At 41.7% G+C, this 27,674-nt stretch overlaps 1 protein-coding gene across 1 annotated transcript in view; it reads right to left on the bottom strand.

Annotated features, from left to right (window-relative positions):
• Nucleotides 1-27,674, bottom strand: part of ATP6V1E1 (ATPase H+ transporting V1 subunit E1) — a 403,891-nt gene that overhangs the window by 66,823 nt on the left and 309,394 nt on the right. The window contains exon 8 of the mRNA XM_044087600.1: nucleotides 19,988-20,075. Within this exon, the coding sequence (XP_043943535.1) occupies nucleotides 19,988-20,075 (88 nt within the window). The remainder of the gene's footprint in view (nucleotides 1-19,987; nucleotides 20,076-27,674) is intronic.

Below are 27,674 nucleotides of genomic sequence, written 5' to 3'. Positions count from 1 at the left end.
GGGGAGAAAAGCTCCAGGAACACAATTACAAATTATTTACAATGACAAGATGGGCCAACTGGTTCATTGTCAGCTTGCCATAATCCTATGCTGACATCTTTGCCTACTTTGTCTGACTAAACTACCAAAAAATAAATAAAAATGTTGTGAAAATGAAACTCTGTACGTTTACCTTGGGGTTGCTGAGAGTACACACACCTTCAGTGACAACTGGCTACAGAAGTTCAATTAATATCAGCACCAGTGATCACCAATACGAGATGCCCCTCCTCTGGGCCAGTGACAAATCAAGGAGTCTAAATCCTCACCACAGACACTGGTGACGCATGCTCACTTGAAACACAAATAGATGCACAGTATTTCCAGATGCAGCTCTCTGTACCAAGCACAATTTCCCTCTCGGTGAAACTACTGCTCTCTGGTCCCTGCTCTAAGTAGCTAACACTCAAACACACTCAAACACACTCAAACACACTCAAACACACTCAAACACACTCAAACACACTCAAACACACTCAAACACACTCAAACACACTCGGGAAAGGCTAGAAGAGATTTACCAGCTATGCCCAGACTATAAAGTAATTTCACTGCCACCAGAACATTGCAGGAGCGGCCACAATGTCACCAAATAAATATAAGTACTCTCAAAGGTTAAAATATACTCTAAAAGACCAACAACAATGAAAAGTTTAAATACATTTAATAAAAAATAACAAAAGATCATGAAAATACTAAATATCTGTTGAGAATAAACACCAGAGTTACAATCAGAGGAAGTATTAAAAAATAACACAGATATAAAGACTTACACAGATACAGAAAAATACTTAACTAATCTCACTATATTTTCCTGATTGATCTAAAGAATTACTGTTTCCTACTTACTTAATAAAGCAAGGCAAGATGAAGTGGGTGAGTGATCCTTCTTTGTCAGGTTTCAAAAACAGACTGCCCTGAGGCTTCTGTCTCATCTAGTATTAAAGAATTTCAGTCCTGGATTACAGAATGACATCACATACAATTGGTCATCTCACTTCTGGTTCCCACACTACCCCCTTTACTAAAAACTGAATCAGACGTTAGCACATATGTTCCATAATATACACACAGAGCTTTGCTAAGATGTGTTATAACATCTGGAAGATGTAAAACCATTTCAAAAACTTCCATCCTTCCAGGGTAGCAATTAGTTCACCCCTAAGGACAATACAGTAGAATTCTTAGTCCTAGTTTTGATAGACATTTTGTCTCTGGCTGCAATCAGAACTGTAAGATACAATCTTTATGGCCTAAACCAGATAATTTAATTTCAGACTATTTTTCAAAGTTAGCTGGACTGAGATTAACCTCTTCTCTTCCTGTATCCTCTGATACAATATATTCATTTCAACAGTTACAATACAGTCTGACATACATGTGTATTTCTTTTCTGTCCAGCAGGACCACCTGCTAGCACATTTTTAACACACGTAGCTTTATAAATACATTTTTAACACAAGCACCTGTACAAATCAGTTTGATATACAAATGGCAATTCTTTACAAGACTCCAGCTAGATATGCTGGCATATGTTACACCACTGCCCTACCTCTCCTGGCATAGCTGGCAATACCTCACATCATCACAGTGGCAAAGAATCAACCCTGAAATTTCCCCTTTGGATTTTTTTCCCTGGAGTAATAATATGCCCTTTACCATTACTCAGTTGTAAAATGGTTTGCCAATAGTTTTAGGGACTGCTATATAATTCATCAGTGTATGGTGTACTTTATACAGCTGTAAGCATTTCATAATCCATTAATGTGGGATGCTGTCAGTTGCTTTTTAGTAATCTGTCCATACCATACTTAGGTTCTGCCTCTTTTTACAACTCTCTCTATTATGGCTTTGTTTAATAAATGATCCTTTATTCTACATGATTTTCTTTTGCTACCTTTTTGATTTGTTACCATAACTGATTTTTTTCTAAGTGATTATAACCTCTGCATTAATTCCAGAAAGTTAAGTTATTGGTCTATAGTTCTTAGGATGGCTTGCAGGTTCATTCATTCTTAAGGAGGAGTTTGCTTTTTGCTGTTATTAACCAAGCTGATGTCTGTTACGGATGTGTACACTGATTTTGTACGAATATATTAATACCTTTAGCCAGAAATTAATTACTGCATCTGGATACAGGGATTTCCATTTAGCAACCTTTCTTATTTTTTTCTCTTAATGTTTCTGTTACTTCACTCTATTCAATGGCCTCTATATTAGAACCTCTTACTGTTTCTTTTAAATCTATCCATTTAGCATCTTTTTATGAATATCAAGTTCTTCATAAATACTTATTTAAAATTTCTTTCTTTCTTCTTTTTTTTACATATTATTATTGCTTTTGCTTTCTTTCCCAATTCTCTATAAAACCTTTTGGGTCATTAATGGTTTGCTTTGTTCTTTTCTTTTACATCTGTATAACTTCCAAGTTGTTTTACTTATGCTGATAGTTTTAATTTATTACTGGAAATAGTACAAGATAAATCGTCATCTGTTTTGGTGTGTGTTGCTTTTTCCACATCTATCTTTCAAACAGTTTCTGATGATGTGCTCCCTTTACTATCTTCTTCTGACAGTGATGTAGTTGCTTAATAGCCTTAACATTTTGATGCTTCCATTATAGCATTCAGCTTGTTCATTTATTTCCTTTTGTTACACTGCATTTTTGTAGCAGCACCATATGTTATTAGTTTAAATGCAGTGTAGTATATTCTATTTCTATATCACATCACACAAATTTCGCAACAGTCCCAGTTACCATGTTCATCTGTTTTCTCAGTCATACTTACTTTCTGTAATCTCTTTCTTTCATGCATCTTAATACATCTGGCCATTTCTATTAAATCAGGCAGGTTTCACTTAGATCATTCTCTTCTTTACTAACTGTGCTCATTTTGCTCTCCGTTTCCTGCTCTTTCCCTTATTGTGCAATTCTAACCAGATTTTCAAGACAGTCACCTACAGAAGGTTGTAAAAGATTACTCCTGTGGTATATCCTCTCCATATGCATCCTGCTTTGTCGGCTAAACCTCCACTTAGGGATTCACTGATCCATAACGTTGAAATATTCCACACTAAATCCTTATTGGTTGACGTATCATTTAAACTTCTATCTGCCTCTTTTCTCCATCACGACTTTATTTTCTTATCATACTACTGTATTCTTATTATTTCCATTATAAATTTTACCATATTAGGATGCCTTTGCTTGTCCGCGGTGGTGATGCTGTGGTAGCGTTGTTGCCTCACAGTAAGACGCTGTCCAGTTCGATTCACAGCTAGAGCATCTTCTGCGTGGAGACATGCGTGAATGGGCGTACCTTCGTTGAAGGTTGTGCGTCAGGGCTGGTAACTCGGCATGTAAAAATCAACTACCAATCATTAGCAGACCCGACCCCTAACCAGGAAAAGCCGAAAGACACAAACAAACAAAGGATGCCTTTGCTTGCACTTCTCTTCAAATATCTAAATATCTTTGGAGATGCATTTTACATATTGATTAGTACAACCTTCTTCTCTTCATAAATATGGCACCATATAGAATAGTTGTGTAAAATCTTACCATACCCATAGATGTCCTTCTCTTCCATGTTGCAGTATTCATAACATGAAGGAGATTCTGCCTAGGTGGCCCGACTGTCCGGCCAGTATACCAAAGACTTAAGCTACTGCAAGGTACTTGCAACATTGCACATAGTACAGCCGAGCATCAGCCATAAAAGGGATGTTTACAGGTACCCTCCTCAGAACTGAATGCCCCAGTCAGAATACCAGCCCAAGGATAAGAGGCATAAGAAAAATCCAAGGCAAAATCCAAGGAAGAGCATGAACCAAGAGGAAGGACAGTGGGATAAAATACTGCAACATGGAGGAGAAAGACATCTATGGTTATGGTATGATTTTACACAAACTATTTTATGTCCTTCTATTCCTCTGTTGCAGTATTCATAACATGAAGGAGATTACCAAAGCTCATGAGTGAGAAATGTGGGTAAAAGCACAAGAAGTTTCCACAAAGCCATGCAGAATTGCTCTAGCAATCCCTGCTCTGGATCTGGAAATAGAATCCAGTTTGTAGTGTTTTGTAAAAGTACGGAGAGAGGACCAAGTAGCTTTTTCTAGGATAGAAACAGTGTCCATTCCTTTAAAGAAGGCTCCAGATGAAGCCACAGCTCTGGTCAAATGGGCCTTAACAGAGGAAGACAGAGTTTTCCTGAGAGAGATAGCCAAAGGTAATTGCTTTAGAGATCCAAGTAGAAATAGTCTGTTTACAGAAGGTTTTCCCAGTACCCTGGGGTTAAAAGAAATAAACAATTGCTTTGATTTTCTAATAGATTTGGTCTTAGGTCTGTGTACATCTAAGGTGTGCAGCACCCTCTCACTGGAGTTTTGAGAACAGGGGAAAAAGGTGGGTAGATGAATAGATAAAGGGACAAGTCATTAACCACTTTAGGCATGAAGGAAGGATTGGTATGAAGGGATACCCTATCCTTGTGAAAAATCAGAAAAGGTTGGGAAGCCATTAAAGTTTGGAGCTCTGAAACTAGCCTATCAGAAGTAATGGTACCAATAAAACAGTCTTCCAAGTGGAAAATTTTAGGAAAGAAGCAGCAGCAGGTTCAAAGGGAGCTTGGGTCAGTTTTTCCAAAACAATATGTAGGGCCCATGGAAGAGGAACAGGTTTCCTGGAAGGCCTGATGTGAAGGATGTCTTTTTAGAAAAGTTTGACTTTAATCTAGAAGCTAAGGGGGGATACAAAGGCAGACATGCAGAAATGGCTGACAGATGGGCTTTAACTGAAGAATAAACCAGTCCAGCCTTGACCAGTTCACACAAGTAAGAAAGGACTAGAGGATCATCCACTGAAAATGGATCTAGTCTCTTATTAAGACACCAGATGGAGAAACTCTTCCATTGGTATAAGTAGGATCTCCTAGTAGTAGGTTGCCTGGCCTCCTGCAGGACAAGAAGTACATCCTCAGAAAAAGGGTGTCTGAAAGGAATCAGAAGTCTATCACCAACAAGGTCAGGTTCAGTGTTGCCAAATGTGGGTGGATGAGATATCCCTTGTCTTGTGTGAGTAGATCTACCCTGTGAGGTAACTTGTGATGATTGCCCTTGGCTAACTGCAGAAGAAGAGGGAACCAGTGCTGTCCTGGCCAAAAGGGGGTCACCAGCAAGATTTTTGGTTTGTCCTTCTGAATCTTCAAAAGACCTTCTGAATTAAGGGGAAGGGGGAAATGCGTACAGAAACACCCCCTTCTGTGAGAATGATAGGACGTCCACCTTCCAAACTGAAGTTGTCTGTCCATAGGAGAGGCAAAGAGATATATTTGAGGTGTACCCCACTGGTGAAGAATGTCCAGAAACACATCCCTGTAGATCATCCATTCATGGGCCTGGGTCATGGATCTGCTCAGTGTGTTTGCCTGAACATTTTGAGCTGATGGAATGTAAACAGCTGTCAAATTACCTTTGCCTGAAGAGCAATCTCTCAGGCTTGGATTGTTAATCTGTTACGTAGATAAGACTTTGTTCACATATCAGAGAAAGTACAGTTGTGTACACTTACCATAAATGTAGATGTTTGAGTGTATTCACTGTTGCAGTCATCACCTGTGGGTTATCCCTGCTGTGGTAGCCCTCAGCTGGCCCGAATACCAGAGTCAATGTTTTTGTGCGCCGGGTGCTGTTGCCTGTAGTCTGATGTCAGGTCGTCAGTACTATAAAGCAAGGCAGCCGATATCATTACATCAGTTTTTCTTGCTCTAACCTGTCAGAAGCACAAGGGAAAAGACAGCAGTGGTCCTGGTGGCTAAGAGCCACCTTGGGAAGCATGTACCCCCCTAGGGGAAGATGTGAAAAGGGGGATGGAGGGAGGGGAAACCAAGACTGCAACAGTGAATACACTAGAACATCTACATTTATGGTAAGTGTACACAACTGTACCATGTTCTTCGTGTTTCACTGTTGCAGTCATCAGCTGTGGGAGGATTCCCAAAGATGAAGTACAGGGTGGAAGGATAGGTACAGTCCTAGGTATGGGTCAGGAAGCCCTGCAGAATTGCGGAGGCAAACACTGCCCTAGACTTAGAAAAGAGAGATAGGTGGAAATGGTTTGTAATGGTATGGACAGAGGTCCAGATGGCCAGTTCCAATATATCCCTGGTCGGTACTCCTCTAAGGAAGGCAGTGGAAGTGGAGGTTGCCCTAGTGGAGTGGGTACGGAAAGACTTAGGGATGGGTTTCCCTTACAGTCTGCAGCAAAAATGGATACAGTGTGAAATCCATTTGGAAATGGTTTGTTTGGAGATGGGTTTCCCCTCTGCCCCTGGGTCAAAGCTTATAAGAAGCTGGTCAGTTTTTCTGAATGGTTTAGTGCGGTCCAGATAGTATCCGAGTTGTCTGTGCACGTCTAGTGAGTGTAGAATTCTTTCCCCCTTGTTTTGAGGGTCGGGAAAGAAGGTGGGAAGGTGTATGGCCTGGTTAAGGGTCACATCAGATACCACATTGGGCATAAAGGAGGGATTAGTCCTCAGGGAGACTCTGTCTGCATGGAAAATTATGAAGGGTTCGACAGCCATGAGAGCTTGAAGTTCTGAGACCCTTTGGGCAGAGGTGATAGCAAATAGGAAGGCAGTCTTCCTGGAGAGGTATTTCAATTCTGTTGAAGCGGAAGGTTCGAAAGGTAGTAAGGTTAGTTTCTGTAACACATATTTCAGGTCCCAGGGAGGAGTAAGAGGTCTTCTGGGAGGCCTGATATTAGAAGCCCCTCTGAGGAATTGCTTAATCAAAGGGTGAGAGAAGAGGGGTGGGTCTGAATCATAATGGAAAGAGATGGCCAAAGCATGGATTTTAATAGAGGAGAAGGAGAGGCCACTATTGAGCAACTCTGCTAAGTAATCCAGGATGAGAGGGATGGAAGGTACTGCTCCCTTTTGATTGTTTCCAGGAGCAGAATCTTTTTCTATTTTCCTGCATAAGATTTTCTTGTGCTGGGCCTTCTGGCCTCTGTGATGATGTCCCGAATCAGTTTGCTTAACAGTGACTTCTTGTTGGTTTTTAGTGTATGAGCCATGCTGAAAGTCTGAGAATCTGCAGGTTTGGATGCAGTACCTTCCCCCTCTCCTGGGTCAGGAGGTCTGACCTTAGGGGAAGCAGCTTTGTGGGGCTGTAAGGTCAGACTGCGTAGTAAGGGCACCAATGCTGTCTGGGCCAATCTGGAGTGATGAGGATGGCCTTTGGTCTCTCCTCTCTTATTTTGATCAGAATCCTGGGAATAGGGGGCAGAGGAGGGTATGTGTACACAAAGAGGGAGCTCCAGGTGAAGGTGAAGGCATCCACCTTCAATGCTCGGAGGTGATATTCCCTGGTACAAAACTTGTGCAGCTGGTGGTTGAAGTGCGAGGCAAAGAGGTCCACCACTCCTGGGTGATTTGCAGAAAGATTTCTCTGTGGAGCTGCCATTCTTGGCGGTCCAGTAAGTTTCTGCTTAGGTGGTCTGCCAGTGTGTTGTTTATCTCTGGTAAGTATTGGGCAATCAGATGTAGCCCCATGGAGGTGGCTGCAAGCCATAAACTCATGGCTAACCTGCACAGGGGGTAAGATTGGGTACCCCCCTGCATGTTTATGTACCACATTACTGTGGTGTTGTCTGTTTTTATAAGGAGGACCCCTGGCCTGAGATGGGGTTGCAAGGAAGTCAAAGCATTTTGCACTGCCATCATTTATTTCTGTGGTGGGCATTTCAAAGGTCTTGGGTACACCTGCCTGCTAGGTGAGTGTCCCAATCTATGTCCGAGGCGTCGGTGGTGATGGTCTGGCTGGAAGGGCGGAGGATGAAGGGAAGACCCTTGTTCATGGCACAGGCCTCCGCCCACTAGAGAAATTTCTAGGGACAGAGTGCTGACACCAAAGGTTCTTTAAGTACCACTGAAGCTTTCTCATGTGAAGCCTGGTGAGAGGGATGAGAAGGATGCAAGATGCCATGTATCCCAGGGCTTGAAGGAAAGTACAATTGTGTACACTTACCATAAATGTAGATGTTCAAGTGTAGTTACTGTTGCAGTCATCACATTTGGGTTATCTGCTTGCAGTAGCCCTCAGTCAGCCTGATTAACAAAGTGTTGGGTTCTGCGTTGGTTGCTGCCCCTTCTTCCATGACATCAGGTCGTCAGGGGTATAAAACATGCAGCCGACGCCATTACATCAGTTTTTCTTGCCCCAGGTGTTAGGTGCCCCCCTAATGGGAAGCAATTAAATCTATACATATACAAGGTTATACCTCCAACAAAAAAGCAAATACACCAAAAAGCTTTTGAGCATAGCAAAGGAGAGTAGAGGTATAGCCAAAAGAAGTAAGGGCTGGAGGGAGGGTAACCAGGACTACAACAGTGAATACACTCGAACATCTACATTTATGGTAAGTGTACACAACTATACTATGTTCTTTGTGTTTCACTGTTGCAGTGATCACATTTGGGTAGATTCCCAAAGCTAAGGATGGGAGGAGGAATTTAGATAGCATTAGGACCAGCTATAAGGCCCTGCAAGACTGCAGTGGCAAAGCCAGCTCTGGATTTAGAGAAAATTGGCAGATGGTAATGCTTGGTGAAAGTATGTACAGAACTCCAGGTAGCAGCTTCTAGGATGTCCCTGGTACGGACACCTCTGAGAAAGGCTGTAGAGGTAGATGCAGCCCTGGTTGAGTGGGGTCTGATCCCCTGTGGGATAGGTTTTCTATGGTGCTTGTAGCAGAAATGAATGCAATGGCCTATCCATTTGGAAATGGTTTGCTTTGAAATAGCCTTTTCCTCTGCCCCTGTAGCAAATGTCACCAGTAGTTGGTCAGATTTCCTTTGAGGTTTAGTCCTGTCCCAAGTAGAATCTAAGTTGTCTGTGCACATCTAAGGAGTGCAGCATCCATTCCCCTTTGTTCTGTGGATTAGGAAAGAAGGTTGGCAAATGAATGGACTGATTAAGGGCCACACTGGATACCACCTTGGGCATGAAGGAGGGATTGGTCCTGAGGGACACCCTGTCCGCATGAAAGATTATGAAAGGCTCCACTGCCATGAGGGCCTGTAATTCAGATACCCTTCTTGCTGAAGTGATTGCTAAAAGGAAATCTGTTTTCCAAGAAAGTAATTTTAAGTCTGCAGTAGCAGCTGGCTCGAAAGGAGGAAGAGTGAGTTTCTCTAATACAAAGTTAAGGTCCCAGGCTGGAGTTGGAGGTCACCTGGGTGGTCGTAGATTTTTGGCCACTCTAAGGAAAGTACAGTTGTGTACCTACCATAAATGTAGATGTTCAAGTGTATTCAATGTTGCAGTCATTACAATTGGGTTAGCCTGCTGGCAGGCTACCCGCAGTCGGCCTGAGTTCCAAAGTCTAGGTCCGGCGTCAGTTACTGTTGCCTCTTCCCTGACGTCAGTGCGCCAGGGGTATAAAAGATGCAGCTGATGCCATTTTCTTCAGTTTTTCTTGCCCCAGATGTCAGGTGCCCCTAAAATGGTAGGCTAAATTATGCCAATAAGCATGCATGCACAAAAAACAACTTTTCCTTCATCTACAAGCAAATACACCACATAGGTTGTATAGAGTAGGAAAGTACAGATAGGTCCCAGCAAGGAAAAAAAGGGGATGGTGGGAGGGTAACCTGGACTGCAACAGTGAATACACTCGAACATCTACATTTATGGTAGGTACACAACTGTACTAGGTTCATCGTGTTTCACTGTTGCAGTCACTGCAATTGGGTTGAATCCCAAAGCTAAGGTTGAGAGGCTGGAGCTAAACAGGATTAGGAGAGGCTATCAGGCCCTGCAGAACTGCAGTGGCAAAGCCTGCCCTGGGATTTAGAGTAGAGAGGTAAGTGATGGTGCTTTGTAAAGGTATGCACTGAACTCCAAGTTGCAGCCTCTAAGATGTCTTTGGTTGGTACTCCTCTGAGGAAGGCTGCTAAGTGGCTGCTGCTCTGGTTGAACGTGGCCTAATGCCCTTAGGCACTGATTTGCCATGCTGTGAATAGCAGAAACGAATGCAATGTCCTATCCACTTTGAAATAGTCTGTTTTGAGATCAGCTTTCCTTGTGATGCTGCAGCATATGCCACTAGAAGTTGTTCAGTCTTTCTGAAAGCTTTAGTTCTGTCCAAGTAGAAGCGTAGCTGTCTGTGAATGTCCAAAGAATGCAGAATTCTCTCACCCTTATTCTGTGGGTTTGGATAAAAAGTAGGCAAATGAATTGTTTGGTTAAAAGCCACACTGGACACTACCTTAGGCATAAATGTAGGGTTTGTCCTCAGCGAAACCCTGTCAGGATGGAAAATGATAAAAGGTTCCATAGCCATGAGTGCCTGTAACTCTGAGACTCTTCTAGTGGAGGTTATTGCTAGGAGCAGAGCTGTTTTCCAGGATAAGAATTTTATATCAGCTGCAGAGGCTTCTCAAATGGAGGCAGTGTGAGTTTTTCCAAGATGTAGTTGAGGTCCCATGCAGGTATTGGTGCTCTCCTTGGGGGTCTTATGTTTTTGGCCCCTCTGAGGTACTGCCTTAGTAACGGATGAGAAAAAATAGGTGGTTCTGTATTGTAATGAGCTGAAATGGCAGAGGCATGAATTTTAATTGATGAAAAGGAAAGGCCTTTATCCAGCATCTCAGTTAAGTATTGCAAAATCTGAGGAATATTTGGAACAATCGTGTCAATACCTTGTGCTTGGTTCCAAGCACAGAATCTCTTCCATTTGTTTGCATAAGACTTTCTGGTGCTAGGCCTCCTGGCCTCCAAAATAACATCCATCACTGCTTTAGAGGGAGGTGTGTCTTGAGAGGCTACATTATCTGCCATGCCGCCAGGTTTAAGGTCTTGAGTTGGCTGTGCAGTATCTGACTGTCTTGTTGGGTTAATAAGTGAGGAATTTGAGGTAATGTCCAGGCTGGGCAGGGAGACGAGCTCTTTAGAATTGGGTACCAGTGCTGGCGGGGCCAGTCTGGGGCAATCAGTATAATTTTTAGTTTCTCTTGTCTGACCTTGAGGAGTACCTTGGGGAGGATAGGCAGAGGAGGAAAGGCATATACGGTTAGATTTTTCCAGCTGAAAGATAGAGCATCCACTTTCCATGCTTGCTTGTGATAAGTCCTTGTGCAGAATCTTTGTAGTTGGTAGTTGTGAGGGGAGGCAAATAGGTCTATGTCCGGGCATCCCCAAGTCCTTGTTATCATGCTGAAGACTTGTGAATCCAATTTCCACTCGTGGGGATCCATTAGGTTTCTGCTTAGTTCGTCTGCCAGAGTATTTGTCCTTCCTGGCAGGAATTGTGCTTGCAGATGTACTTGGTAAATTAATGCGGTGTGCCACAAGTTCAAGGCTAGCCTGCAGAGGGGGTAGGAATGCGTGCCTCCCTGTTCATGTACCACACGACTGTAGCATTGTCCGTCTTTATTAGTAGTTGTCCTGGATGAAGTAGATCCTTGAAGGCTGTCAGGGCATTCTGAACAGGTAGCATCTCCTTTTGATTGATATGTAGATGCATTTGACTTGCGGACCATGTGCCCTGAATACATCTTCCTGTCATATGGGCCCCCTAGGCGTAATCTGATGCATCTGTTGTCAATGTCTGCCTGGCTGTGGGTAAGGTGAATGGCTGTCCCGTGTTGTGGTGACAGGCTTTTGTCCACCATCGAAACTCCTGTTGCAGGCAGGGAATGAGGGTAATTATTATTTCCAGGCTGTGGCAATGTTGAGTCCAAACACTTTTTAGATACCAATGAAGTTTCCTCATATGCAGTCTTGCATATGGAATTAGCAGAATGCAGGATGCCATGAAACCCAAGGCCTGCAGAATTTTTCTTGCAGATAATTGGGTCTTTGTAGCCAACATTTTGAAATAAGTAGTCAGTTGTCTGTGTTTGGCGTGAGATAAGCCATCTGGGCAGCTGTATTTAAGCTTGCACCCAGGAATATTATCTCTTGAGAGGGTACGAGTTTTGATTTCTTCTCGTTTACGGTGTACCCTAGACTTGTCAGTAATCTTTTTACAAACGCCAGATGCTGTAGTAGAATGTCCTTGTTCTCCGCTTGAATAAGGCAGTCGTCCAAGTAGGGATATATTTGTATTCCTCTTTGTCTGCAAAATGCAATTACTGGTGCCAGGCACTTTGTGAAGACCCTGGGCGCAGTAGATAAGCCAAAGGGCAGTGCAGAGAATTGGTAGTGCATTGAGCCAGCTTTGAATCTGAGGTATCCTCTGCATGTTTGTCTGATTGGGACATGCAGGTATGCCTCTTTTAGATCTAAAGTCACAAGCCAAGCCTTCTTGCCCAACATGGGCAGAAGCTGCTGTAGAGTCAACATTTTGAATTTTGGAATATCCAGATATGTGTTTAGAATAGATAGGTCCAGTATTGGTCTCCAGGCTTTGTCTTTTCTGGGTACCAAGAACAGTCTTGAATAGAATCCTTGTCCATGCTCTTGCTCTGGTACTTGTTGAATGGCCCTCATGTCTATGAGGGATGAAACTTGTATTTGTGCCTCTGCCCATTGATTGCGTGGCAGGTTTGGCATACCGTTTTGCCTTGGCAGGGTGTGAAAGTGGGACCTGTAGCCTTGTGAAACTATATTTAGAACCCATTTGTCCTGGGTGATCATGTGCCAATTTTGTGAAAAAAGTGCTAGCTTTCCCCCCAAAGGGGCTGCCAAAAGATAAGTGCTTGGTGCTGGAAGTGGGAAGTCATTGAGACTGTTTCCTGTATGGCTGTAATTTTTCCTCTCCGCTCTTGGAGGTAGAAGCACTCCATTGTTTAGGCCTGTATGAGCCTTGGGGTTGTGATCTGCCTCTGGGGCGTCTGTATCTGCCCCTTTGTGGTCTGACACCGGAAAGGACCAATTTTTTGTAGGCCAGTTCCTGCTAAATCTGGTAGGTTGTACCTGCATGAAATCCCTGACTGTTTGCATAGATTTAGCTTTGTCCTCCATTTTCTTCAACACCTCTTCTGCTTTAGCACCAAACAAAGTATCATGCTGTAAAGGAGCGTCTAATAGTTTTGCTTTAACATGATCCGGCAAATTTTGTTCTTTTAACCAAGCATGCCTCCTAATAACAGAACCTGTAACAGCGGCCCTGCAGGAGGCCTCAAGTGAATCAAAACCACATTGCAAATTATGCTTTCCAACTTGTTCAGCTGCATGCAATAAATCCTGCATTTCCTTGTTTTCTGCACATTCAGTGTTTAAGAACATTTTCTGTTTAAGCAATGCCATGACATGTTGTTGATATTTGAGCATATGAAACTGACAGTTTAAGGCCCTTATAGCCAAGGTAGCAGATGTGTAAACCTTTTTTCCCCATTTATCCAGTGCCCTAGAATCTCTGTCAGAGGGGGTAGGGTTTTTTGCAGTGGAAGCCTTAACTCCTTTGGGACCCTGAGAAATAGTTTCTGGGTCTGCAGCAGGGTTTTTAAAGAGGAATTTATGAGAGTCGGGAACCCTGTAATATCTGTCTGGCTTAACAGGAGCTGGAGGTAAGGAGTCAGATGCAAGACTAGACTCCGAAAACACATCATCTACAATGTCTAACACAGGTGGGATGGCTAGTGGCTTGTGCTGAAGTAGTAAAAGGAAATCTCTGAGCCTCTTTTTAGATTCTGAAAAATCTTGGCTCTCCCAGTGGAAATGCCCCCTCATGGTATGTAAGGTTTCCCCAAAAGAATAGTCCTCAGGAGGAGAAGCTGAGGGTATAGATTCTTCAGCATCAGAATCCTCATAGGGGGGAAGAGAATATTCCTGATCAGAAGAGGAATCAGAAGAAATGGAAACCTGATCTGAAGATCCACAGTCAGTCTCTTGCCTAGGCCTCTTATCAGGAGGGGGATGGGAACCCCTGATCAAGTTAATCAAGTCTTCGGCCATTTTGAGCATTTGCTTTTTGGGCATGGAGGCCTGTCCATGTGGCTCTTGAGTTTGCTTCTTTGTCTTTGAAGGTGCTTTAGTCGGTCTTTGAAGTTGGTTTAATATATAAATGTTTAGGTCTGAATACACCTTCAAAAGCCGAAGCCTGCTCAGCGGCTCCGGACCCATCTGAAGGAATAGCATCCGAGGCATAGCAGACTCCACGTGGGAGTCGGTAGCAGCCTGTGACTCTAAAGTAGCGGGCGTCAGGGGTTGCAAAAGCGCCTCACTGAGAACCGGTGAGCCGGCGACTGGCTTAGGAGAAGCTTCGTTGTCGGTTTTGGGCCTTGGTTGTCTATCTTTTTCTTTGCGTTTTTTGTGAACTCCGGTAGTCGGATGGCTCTCCGACGACATTTCTGGGTAATTAAACCTGCGTCCAAAATAGTTTAATGCAAAATCATACCGATGCTTAATAGTGCGTTGGTTAAATCTAGCACAAAACTGACAACCTGAAACGTTATGGTCAGGACCTAGGCAAGGAATACAGTAAGAATGAAAGTCCTTATGAGGTATTTGCTTCCCACAAGAAATATAATTAACTTTTTCTGACATTGGTCTGGAGCAAGAAAAAAGTTTCCCCAACGGGGTGCTTAGCTTTATAGAAGACTTCGGATCTGAAACTCGAACACGAAAATCTCAGGAGTCGGCCGACCGGCACTTGCGAACTGCTTCTGCTTCGGGCACCACGTGGGAAGAAAGACTAAAGAAAATGGCGTCGGCCGCATCTTTTATACCCCTGATGACCTGACATCAGGGAAGGGGCGATAGCAGCCGACGCAGGACCCAGGACTTTGGAATTCAGGCTGATTGAGGGCAACCTGCCAGCAGGATTACCCAAATGTAATGACTGCAACAGTGAAACACGAAGAACATCTGCCTCCTCGGAAGCCGGTGTCTGCATCACGGCTCAGGACCCAACCAAGGCAGACACAGCCAAAGGCTCGGAAAATGAAGTGGATTTTTGCGGCATACCAGACTCTGAAAGGGTCTCAGCAGAGGCCTGCGTAGAAAGCGAGTTGGGCATCAGGGGCTGCGAAAGCAGCTCACTGAATTCCGGACAACAAATGACTTGCTTAGCAGTAGTGTAGTCAGAAGGCTTAGCCTTGTGTGGCCTTGTCTCTATCTTTATGTTTTTTTAGAATATTGGTGGTTTGTTGGCTGATAGACGCCATGTCGGAATTCAAAGATGGAATATGAAAATAATTGTCTACAAAAGAGTTCTACGGTGAATGGTTTTCGCATTAAAGAGGGCACAGAATCTGCAACGAGGGATGTCGTGGTCTGGGCCTAAAGTGATGCAGTAAGAATGAAAGTCTCGGTGTGGGATCTGCTTTCCACAGGCGAGACAATTGTTAACTTTTTCGGACATCGGTTAGAGCACGAAAAAAGGGGCCCCAATGGGGGTACTTAGCTTTAGACGTTTTCTGCTGAAATTCTGGTAGCAATTGACCAGCACTCGTGCAAACTGCTTCTGCTACGGGTTCCACGGCAAGAAAGACTGATGTAATGATGTCGGCTGCCTTGCTTTATAGTACTGACGACCTGACGTCAGACTACAGGTAACAGCAGCTGGCACACAAAAACATTGACCCTGGGAGTTGGGCCGGCCACGGGCTACCACAGCAGGGATATCCCACAGGTGATGACTGCAACAGTGAAACACGAAGAACATCAGTGGTGTTGTCTGTGAACAGCTTCAAAGAACCTGGAAGAAGAGATGTTTTGAAAGCTTGAAGGGCCAGACTCAGAGCCCTCATCTCTTTGATGATGATGTGTTGCTTCCTTATGGAGGTCAACCAAAGAATTTGTACTTTTAGGTTCCCCAGAGTTTCCCCCCACCCCAGATCTGAAGCATTTTTGAACATTTTCTGAAATGGAGGGAGTGGCTGCAGGGGACGTCCTGGGTTCTGGAAGATTTGTTGAATCCAGCAAAGCAATTCCTTCTTTAGGCAAGGCTGAAGTGGAAGGACAAATTCTAGAGGATGAGCATGGTGTGACCAGAGTGTATTCAAGTACCACTGGAATTTCTGCATGTGAAGCCTGGCTAGGGGTAGCACTGGTATAACCAAGGCCATGAACCCTAGCCTCATGAGGAATTCTCTGGCAGTCAGAGGGGCCAGCAGACGCCAGGCCATCATAAGGTCTGTCTTTACCCTGCATACTAGGAAAACCTGGTTCTGAGAGGGAACCATGGAATGTCTAGTAAACCTGGGATGAAGGCCCCAGAGGGAAGAGAGAGTTGGGATTTTGCTGCAGGGTCTGGGAGATCTGTCATCAATTTGGATGCCTGTGAAAGAAGAGCCACAACATACTTGGACATGTGTATCTGATAGTTAATGGCCCTAAGGCCAGTGTGGAAGAGATATAGACCTTCTTTCCAATTCTCTCCATCATTTTACTATCCTTATCTGTGGAGAGGAGATTGGAGGTGGAGAGCAGTAATTTGGTAGTTTTATCAGCAGACAAAGAGATCACAGTTGGGTCTGCAAAGAAACATTTATACAGGTAACTACTGTCCTCAGGAACTTTATTTATACAAGTACCTACTGTCCTCAGGAACCTTACAGAACCTGTCTGGCCTTTTGGGAGCAGGAAGTTGAGAATCAGGATGTTTAGATGCAGCAAGAAAAGCACATTGAAAGGGTGTCAAGACAAACGGGATGGCTGAAGTAGCAGGGGAGTCTATTTTCAAGAGGTCATAATACCTCTTTTGTACTTCTGAGACTTGTGAGCTTTCCCATTTGAAAAAGTCCCTCATTTTGGAGATAGTTTCTCCAAAGATAATATTCACTGCTGGATAATCCCCACTGTAGGAATCCACTTCAGGGGAGGCACAATCCAGGGGAGCGTCAATTTGAGTGGAATAAACCATGGATTTATCTTCCTCGGATGCCTCTAGTTCAGCAGATAGAGGGGGAGACCTAGGAGATGCTGGGGTAGGAGGTAGCAAGGCAGAAGGCCTAAGTGCCAGGAAAGTATTCAAAATCCCTTCAGAAAAGGCTTGCCAGTCAGAGGAAGGCTCCTGACTGAGAGACGCATGGTTTTGTTTTTGTTTTCTCTTGAGATGAAGGCCTACCCTAGACTAGGAAGGAAGGGCCAACATAGGCCAGGGTTCCGGACCGGACCTCGACAAAATCTCGATGGAAGGGGCAGGAGAGGTACTACAAAGAAAGCTGGAAGGGACAAGCCATGGTTCCCCCTTACCATCTGAAATGGACGCCTGCAATATCTCTGCAGACGTGCTGTAGGAACGCTCCAGAGCAGCTTCTAGATCAGTACCCGCATAAGGAGGAGGACCCCACACCACACAAGCCTCGGGGCCTTCACTGGCCTCCAGAGGGATGTCCAGGATCAGAGGTGTAGCCAAAGATTCAGGCCTTACCTTTTTAACCTTTTTCTTCGGGGGCTCACTCGATGGACCAGCAATACCTTCCATACCTAATGCTAACCTCTTTAGTCTCTGGTTTTCAAGGTAAATATTAAGGGCAGACAAAGGACTGAGGAGAGTTTTAAGGATGAACGCCTGACAGATGGCACAGGCCTTGTAGTCATGATCAGACCCCAGACAAAAAAAAGACACTGGTCGTGGTTGTCTGTGTGGAATCTGTCTTCCACAATGGCACTTGCCCTTCTAGGATGACATTAATCTCTAACAAGCATGCAGAAGCGTAAAAGGTTTTCCTCAACGGGGCACTTATCTAAATTGAAGAGAAAATTTTCGGCAATCAGACGGACAGCTGGAAGCTCTCCTTTAAACTGGTGGCAGAGAAGTTCTGAGGATGGTACGTACAGACGTCACTTATATCTGACGCTCGGCTGTACTATGTGCAACGTTGGACGTACCTTGCAGTAACTTAAGTCTTTGGTATACTAGCTAGACGTTTGGGTCGCCTAGGCAGAATCTCCCTCATGTTATGAATACTGCAACATAGGAATAGATGGACAGCAAATCTCTTCTTTCCCATGTCCATGCTTCATTTTTATAACTAAATAATTTCTGTTTTTTTTGTTTGTTTGTTTTCTATTAGCACTTCCTCAGTTGCATCTTTTTTCAGACAACCCAGTATTTCTTCATCTAGGTAATGTTTTGCTCTGATCTGTTTCATTAAAGATCTTAATTATTCATATCTTTTAAAAGTACAAATATTTTTTCATTCCTATAATTTCTTTTTTCATAACAGAAACTATAAAAAATCTCTTTCTCATCCTCAACAGTCCATTTTATTGTATGCATGCATCTTGCTTGACTCACAGAAATGTCTGCCCTTGACATTTTATACTGTGTTTTCACAATGCTTTATATCCCACTTCCAACAAAGGACTATATTACTATAAAGCAACATGCTTTCTGAAATGGCAGATAGTTGGCTACCAGTTGCAGTAGGCTTTACAACATTTTCAGACTGCCTTGTAGCTCTGCTCAAACAAATCTATGAATTACAATGTCTGACAGGATTAAAAACTCTAGACTTATGTTAAGAGGTGTATGGAGATTACCAAGATAAAGACATGTAGCCACAAACATCTGCATTACCCATGTTCTGTCCTCCAATAATCATCAATTAAAACTAGCAGTTTGCCATACCATTTTTTTTTCTTTTTTGTGAAAAAGAAAACATTAAGGCACATCTCCAAGGAATCTAAACAGCTGTTAGTTTACGTGAGCAATGAAGGGGTTCATAGAACACAGAGCAAGACTATTTCATATTTTATAAAATCCATCCATCCAGTCATCAGACTAGCAAAGTAGACAAATATAAGAATAAACCAAAGGTACTTGAGCAATGAATGCTTTAATCCTTAATCAATGAAACCACCATCACATAAGAGAATGACATGCGAGTCAATAGTATAACAATGCTACAACACTAATCTCAATAAACATAAAAGCATGGAATAGTCACAGTAGTAGTCTTCAGGGACATGCAAGCTACATCATCACTTTATAAACAGAACTGCTGAGACAAAGCTGGACTTTATATCCAATTCTGGAAGCCAAACTTCAAGACAGACACCACAATAATGGAAAAAGAATCACAAAAAATGTGAGAGACTGATGGGAGCTGGAAAATGAAGCCAATATGAAAGTACTGAACATTTAAACAGTGGAGGAAAGAAGGAACAAAATCCAGACACAAACATGGTAGTCAGGGTTCTAGTAGAAGAGGGAGAAAAAGGCAAGTCCATAAAGATCAGTTAGAGCCAAAGGGATTCCTGTATAGCAATAGTTGGTTGCATTACAGAGAAAAGGTAAAAGTAGTACCTCAGGATGTTTTACAAGGAAACTTCTGTAGAGTCAGAAAGAGTAAGAGTACCCCAAAATGTATTACAATGCCGAATGTTACACACCTCAGTAGAGGACAAATAGTACATGACAAATGGAAGGTGGTGGGGCATACCAATGATTGGTAGGCAACAGTTGCCTCAATAAGACTAAATGACCTTTTACCTTTCTATTATCACTATCTGCATTATTCATTATATTTAACTGCCTATGCAATGATGACATTCTATAGTTCTGCAATGACAAAAACGTATCTCTATAATGTTATTTTCTATGCACCCAAACATCTTTTATCTTTAAACCTGGACTGCTGCATAAGCTAATTAGTCGAGCCATAACTGAAAAAGATATTTTGGTCCAAAAACTGGACACAAGTCCTTGCCACATACATGTATACTTTAACTATACATCTTCCTGACATCCTATGTTCTAAAAGCTCCTTAAGAATAGTTTAAAACTGGCATCAAATTATTGCCTGTAAATACATATGATGATGGAAAGATATTTATGATGGTCTCCTCTGCCCAAGTAACTGCTAAAAGTCAAAATAATGTGAACTTGCTAATGAAATGGAGGAGGGGGCTGCTACAAATAAGCCTAACCAAGATATGTTTTAGCACTTTAATAATCCTGATGAAAGAAGCAATAAGAACATGAAAGCCAACTTGTAACTAAGTGGCTTTAAGGAGAAAACAGATTAGTGCAACAACTGTGTCTTACCTGCTGTGCCAACAGATCAAGTCTACTTTCCAAAGTGTTAGAAACCTTGATTTTGAAGTCAGAATTGTACAGTTCAATGCCTCCTGAGCTGTTAGAAACAAAACACAAACATAATTAAACAACCTGCAAGACTACCAATAAAGGTATCCATAAACTGAAAATTTAAATGTATATACAAGCAAAGTTATTCATACAGTTGTAGAAAAATTTTTACTAGAACTCCATTTTTTTTAAATTTCTGCATATGGGAATCACTCAGAGGAATAGCTTTAACCAATCCACATATCCCCTTGAATCTACCCAGTGGCTCACCCCAGGCTCTCTCTCCTAGATCATGTTTAACAGTCATCAGTACAGCATTTCCCCCAATGCCTGATACTGCAGGCTGACACAGCCTTTTCACCCCGAAGGTGCATTATTTCCCCTACAATACCCACCCTGGATGGCATTACTGCACTTGGTTAATGAACTACCTGTTCAATTGCTTTACATTTGTTTATTAGAATGCACATTTATTTATATTTTTGACATTAAATAGTGCCTCCACTTGATGTTGTACAGTTGCTGTAGCATATGTAGTTGTTGGCAGCAAGTATTCCACAAGTTATGCAAATATTACACACACACACACACACACACACACACACACACACACACACACACACACACACACACACACACACAATTTACCCAGCACTCACATATACTTTGACTGAATACACCTCAGATGTCTCAATGTGATCAAATTAGTGAAGAAAAAAATTCTACAGTGCAAGGCACTGCAACCCCCATGCCTCTCAACTGTCCTTGATTTTGAAGAACCTCCCTGATTTTGCCTCAGTTTTGCTCTGTCCATATAAAGTGTTTGATTTTCAAGTAAATAATGGAGGATTACAGCCACTAGAGCCAGACATTATACTTTTGTACTTCTTATTGCTCAGACAATGCATGCTGATGGAAAACCTCTTCCCACATTTGTGAGCGAGGGTCATATTTAATAACTGTCCCTTACAGAATTCTTGAACTAAGACGTTAAGCGTACACTCTTGCTGTTGTTCTCTTACTCTCTCATTTTCTCTCTTTCTCTCTCGTACAGACACACACCAACACACACATCTTTTTAAGGTATATTTAGCAATGGGAAAATAAAATGTCAAGTCACTGTTACTGTCAGTGCAGGGACTTTTGCTAGTTTTTTTTTTTTTTTTTTTTTTTTTTTATTTTTCACTTTATGCTCACTAAAACAGAGTGTAAAAATATGGCAGCTCCTGGCTTCTTTTTCAATCTAGCTAACACAGCTAAAAAATGGTAAGAAATTTTATTAAATAAGGTAAGCACTTTCACACCTGTAGTGTACTTCATCAGATCATCAACACCAGCAGAAGATACAAGACATTTAAATAATGAATCCATAAATAAGTGCACGTGATTTCAATATAGGTCTTAAGGGGACATCATCATTCAAACCTAAACCTTATTAGCCTGTAACTCTAGGATCCATTTTATCTCAAGACATTCAGTATAATTGATTACACTGCCACCATTTAAGCTAACATGAAACAACTGTAAAACTAAAAACAACAAAGAATGATGTAATATGCTTAGCTAATGCATTCCGCAGGTTTCCTCTTTTCGTATTAGACGTGTTCATTTATACATTCTCTTAGTGTATAATTAATCTTCCCAACATAAAACATTTACATACTGTACAAAGAGCTAAATATACCAGATTACTATTATTACAAATGGCATAAAAATGAAACTTAAAGGAATAACCAGTAGAAGGATGAATGAATGTAGATGTTGTATAAATATATCAACAAACATTACAAGCTCTGCATGCAAAAGTACCGATTCTATCAGATACAGAGAAGGCAGGTCTACCAAAATTATAGCACAGTCTACATTTCAGTGACAATCGTTCTTAAAACGGAAATTAGGTTTTTCTCCCAGTAACTCTATAAACCTATCATCAGCCATTATCAGCCAATTTTTCTTGATAACATCACAAACAAGATTATCATAATTAGAATATGTCACGTTCATATTACATTTATTACTGGCAACCATATTTTCATTGATACTTCTAACTCTATTAACAAATTCTGAGAGAAATGGCCTAGCATAATCACTTCTGCGTGAGAGTTTCCTCAATCCCATGATTAATTTCATTCTCAGAATATCCCCTACGTAAGAAATCTTCCTGTATGTCTTTAAAACACATTCAATAGTACTATAGCAATGTCAATTAGCTTTGCTGCTCTAAGAAATTGGCCTTTAAGAACATTTTTATGTGTATGATGGGGATGCATGCTCTTTCAGTGTAAAACATTTTTCTTATATGCTTTTTTAAACAAAGTTGTGGAAATAAATGCACTGCTGTCCTTACTAATACATATATCTTAAAAGCTCGATGGAATCAAAACAGTATTTAATATTAAATTTCCAAAAAGAGGTGGTACTATGTAAATACTTAATAAAATCATCTAGAAGTTGAATGGATCCAGTCCAAACCATAGCATCATCCACAAAACAGAAATAAAATGAAATGTATCCCCTATAAATATTCTCATTAAGCACATGTAAAGATTCCAAGTAGGCTAAAACAACACTGGCCTAGCTATTGGCACAAACAGTGCCCATTACTACAATAATCTTCTGTAAATAATGATTATTGAAAACAAAAACATTACTCTCTAAAATGAGATCCAGTAATAAATTAGATTAATCTTAGAAGTCCTATAATCTGAATGGTTTGACAGGAAGAGTGTAACATATTCAACACCCATATAATTAGGAAGAACTATAAAAACGGAATGCACATCCACTGTGACCAACAGACAGTCCCTATTATAATTGTTCTTAGACCAGATATACAAATTAGATGTAAATTGCTTTGTGTCCCTTAGAACTGTATTCACATTATCTAATAAAAGACATAGCATTACTATATAAATTGACAAAGGTTCTGTAAACCAACCTTGACCATTGGTCTCATCGGTGGATTCAAAAGACACTTATGAATTTTCGGTAAGCCATATAGAAATGATATGAGGGGATGTTCAGCAGTAAAGAACTCCGATAACTTTTGGGTAATAAGACCACTTATATGAAGATCATATAAATTACTACAGATCCTAACTAAACTGTTAACTTAATAGTTAGCTAACACTTTATATGTAAAAAATTATCAGATAACATTGTATCAATACAGTCAAAATAAAAATGTGTATCCATTACCAGTATGGCACAACTTTTATCTGCTGGTCGAATATGTTGCGTCACAGAGTCAATGATTCACTAAGTTCATGTAAACAGTACATTCACTTGGTTTTAAGCCTTTCCTATGTCTAGTGGTTAAAATATCATGAACATCTTGTTTGCATGTCCTTAAAAAAGCTATTAGGGTATTATTAGGAACAAATGTATTAGGTTTCTTAACTAAAGCTGGCTGACCACCACTCAAAGTGTTAAGGTAATATTTCTAGCAAAGAGTTTTAGATCTATAAGAACATTATTAACATTTGAGTTCAATGCTGGAATAAAAGAAAGACCCTTATTAACAACATTAATTTGATCAGAAGTCAATACCATAGAAGAAATGTTAATAACTAAGTCCTCTGAATTTTGCTACGAGTTGCAGCTCCTAGATCTGCCGATCTGGAAGTCTGCATTCTTTTCTGTTTTTTACTGCCCTCGGCTCTATGAATAGCTTCTCAACACTTGCCCATCCTCTTCCATAAATTATGGGCAAGTGTGGGAGAGAAAAAAGGGGTTAGAAAGGAAAAGACTCCTTTGTTGAACTTAGAGGCATTAGATAATACTAAATTATCAGAAGTTAAAGAATTGAGATCAACTGAATGAATTTGTTCATTTCATGATTTGACAAGGGCACATGTGCAATAGTGGTTTTAGATTCTATCACACTTGCATTTACCTGTTTCTGGGTCCCACACTTAGTCAATGATACGAGTCCCATTCTTGGGCCAAGAGAAGACATGGCCCTCAAGAAAGTCCATGCAATCACACAGCTTCCTATGTTTAACCACCTGTAGTAATTTCTCATAGGCCACAATGTCCACAAATAAATCACCCAATTTTTGTTTACAAGGAGCCGATGTAAGATGCACATTTATTCTATTTATAATACTAGTAATCTCTTTCAAAAGTGATGCGTCCATAGGTTTAAAAAAGTCAATGAGAAGTTTCATGTGATTGAAACTGAGGTTTAAATTCAAAGACTGCCATTGCTTTAACAAATCAGGAAAGTATTACCATAAGTAGGCAACCGAAGGATAGACAGATCTCCACTTATTTACTGATCCATTATTTAAATATCTTGTATCTTCTGATGGTGTTGATGGTCTGATGAAGCGCTCTACAGGCATGAAAGCACTTACAGTGGATATAAAAAGTGTACACACCTCTGTTAAAATGCCATTTTTTTGTGATATAAAAAAATGAGACCACAATAAATAATTTCAAAACTTTTCCCACCTTTAATGTGAACTATAGCCTGTACAATTCAATTGAAAAACAAATCTTTAGGGGAAAAAAATATAAAAAATAAAAAACCTACAATAAGCTGGTTGCATAAGCATGCACACCCTTAAACTAATACTTTGTTGAAGCACATTTTGATTTAATTACAGCATTCATTTATTTTACTGTTTTTTGAACTGTAGTTGACCAGCTTTTACTCGGTGGGGCTGTTTGCTCCTGTTTCTTATTCTGTCTATACTTCACAGCAGCTTAATATGCTGCCATAAAGTGCTGGACTTGATTTCATCAGATGATGATGTCTGAACATTAATACCTCAGTGGAGAATGCTTGTTCACCAATGGGGTATCTATTTACATTTTGTCTGCTACCTAAGTAATAGTATCATAAAGCCCACCCCAGTCACTAAATGTCAGATCTATTGTAGCTACAACTAGCCCCTGCCACGTGTTAGTTAAAAAGTACAGTGGTGTACACTTAACATAAATGTAGATGTTCGAGTGTATTCACTGTTGCAGTCATCACACTTGGGTTATCCTGCCAGGGGTAGCCTTCAGTTGGCCCAAATACCAGAGGCTTAGTATTTCTGCATCAGTTGCTGTCGCTTCAGGACTGATGTCAGGTCGTCAGTGGTATAAAATTAGGCTGTCGACGCCATTACATCAGTTTTTCTCGCCCCAACTGTCAGGTGCCCCCAATTAGGGAGCTAGGTTATGGTGGAAGAACATCACCAGTAGAAAGTAAATACCAAAAATTCCCTGTAAAGAGAGAGACAAGGGGGATGGAGGGTGGGAAACCAGGACTGCAACAGTGAATACACTCAAACATCTACATTTATGGTAAGTGTACATAACTGTACTATGTCATTCCTGTTTCACTGTTGCAGTCATCACACTTGGGTTGATTCTCAAAGCTGAAGAAAAGGGAGGAGGCAATCAAGAAGACTGGGGGCTGACTAGGATGCCCTGCAAGACTGTGGTGGCAAAGCCTGCCTTGGATTTGGAGAAGATAGGCAGGTGGTAATGCTTGGTGAAGGTATGAACAAAAGTCCATGTTGCAGCCTCTAGGATGTCCCTGGTGGGGACCCCTCTGAGAAAAACTGCAGAGATGGAGATTGCCCTGGTGGAATGTGTCATGACCCTCTTTGGGGGCGGTTTCCCATGATATTTGTATCAGAAATGGATGCAGTGTGCTATCCATTTGGAGATTGTTTGTTTGGATAAGGCCTTGCTCTCTGCCCCTGCTGCAAAGCTGACTAGCAATTGGTCAGTTTTTCTAAAAGATTTAGTCCTATCCAGATAGGATCTGAGCTGTCTGTGCAGTCTGTGCACATCTAGAGAGTGCAGAATCATTTCCCCCTTGTTTTGTGGGTTAGGGAAAAAGGTGGGCAAATGAATGGATTTGGTTGAGAGCCACACTGGACACCATTTTAGGCAAGAAGGATGGGTTAGTCCTGAGGGAGACTCTGTCAGCATGGAAAATGATGAAGGGCTCTACAGCCATGAGTGCTTGTAACTCAAACTCTTCTAGCTGAAGTGATGGCCAGAAGCAAGGCTGTTTTCCAAGAGAGGAATTTTAACTCTGCTGAAGCTGCTGGTTCAAAGGGGGGTAAGGTGAGCTTTTCCAACACATAATTAAGGTCCCAAGCTGGGGTAGGAGCTCTTCTGGGTAGCCCTAAGTTGTTAGCCCCTCTTAGGAAAGTACAGTTGTGTACACTTACCATAAATGTAGATGTTCGCGTGTATTCACTGTTGCAGTCATTACATTTGGGTAATCTGCTGGCAGGTTGCCCTCAGTCGGCCTGATTAACAAAGTCTTGGGTCCTGCTTCGGTTGCTGTCCCTTCTTCCATGACGTCAGGTCGTCAGGGATATAAAATATGCAGCCGATGCCATTACATCAGTTTTTCTTGCCCCAGATCTCAGGTGCCCCCCCCCCAAATGGGGAGCAAATAAAATTAAAAACACAAAAATATACCTCCAACCAAAAGCAAATACACCAAAAAGGCTTTTAAGCAAAGTAAAAGAAAGTAGAGGTATAGTCAGAGAAAAACAGGGGGCTTGGACGGAGGATAACTACGAATGCAACAATGAATACACTCTAACATCTACATTTATGGTAAGTGTACACAACTGTAATATGTTCTTTGTTTCACTGTTGCAGTCATTACATTTGGGTAGATTCCCAAAGCTATGGTTGGGAGGAGGAATTTATACAGCATTTGGACCAGCTATAAGGCCCTGCAAGACAGCAGTGGCAAAGCCAGCTCTGGATTTAGAGAAAATTGGTAAATGATAATGCTTGGTGAAAGTATGTACAGAACTCCAGGTAGCAGTTTCTAGAATATCCCTGGTAGGAACACCTCTGAGAAAGGCTGCAGAAGTAGATGCAGCCCTGATGGAGTGAGATCTGATCCCCTGGGGGACAGGTTTTCCATGGTGCTTATAGCAGAAATGAATGCAATGGCTTATCCATTTAGAAATGGTTTGTTTTGAAATAGCCTTCCCCTCTGCCCCAGCAGCAAATGCTACTACCAATTGTTCAGATTTTCTTCGAAATTTAGTTCTGTCCAAGTAGAATCTAAGTTGTCTGTGCACATCCAAGGAATGTAGAATCCGTTCCCCTTTGTTCTGTGGATTGGGAAAGAAGGCTGGCAAATGAATGGACTGGTTAAGAGCCACACTGGAAACCACCTTGGGCATGAAGGATGGATTGGTCCTCAGAGATACCCTGTCCACATGAAAGATGATGAAGGGCTCCACTGCCATAAGGGCCTGTAATTGATATCCTTCAAGCTGAAGTGATTGCCAAAAGGAAGGCTGTTTTCCAAGAAAGAAATTTTAAGTCAGCAGTAGCAGCTGGCTCGAAAGGAGGTAGAGTGAGCTTCCCCAAAACAAAGTTAAGGTCCCAGGCAGGAGGAGGAGCTCTCCTGGGTGGTCTCAAGTTCTTTGCCCGTCTGAGATACTGCTTGAACAGGGGATGAGAAAAGAGTAGTGGTTCTGTGTTATAGTGAGCTGAAATAGCTGAGGCATGGATTTTAACAGAGGAAAAAGACAGGCCCCTGTGAAGCATCTCAGTTAAGTATTGCAAAATCTGAGGTAGATTGGGCATTGCTGTGCTCATCCCTAAAGACTGGTTTCAGGCACAAAATCTTTTCCATTTGTCAGCATAAGATTTTCTAGTACTA

The sequence above is a fragment of the Protopterus annectens genome, chromosome 11.part0 (assembly GCF_019279795.1).
Source record: "Protopterus annectens isolate FY-2018-M chromosome 11.part0, PAN1.0, whole genome shotgun sequence".
NCBI lineage: Eukaryota > Metazoa > Chordata > Ceratodontiformes > Protopteridae > Protopterus > Protopterus annectens.
The sequence above is the reverse complement of the archived record's forward strand: the minus strand, read 5'-3'. Positions and strand labels throughout refer to the sequence as shown.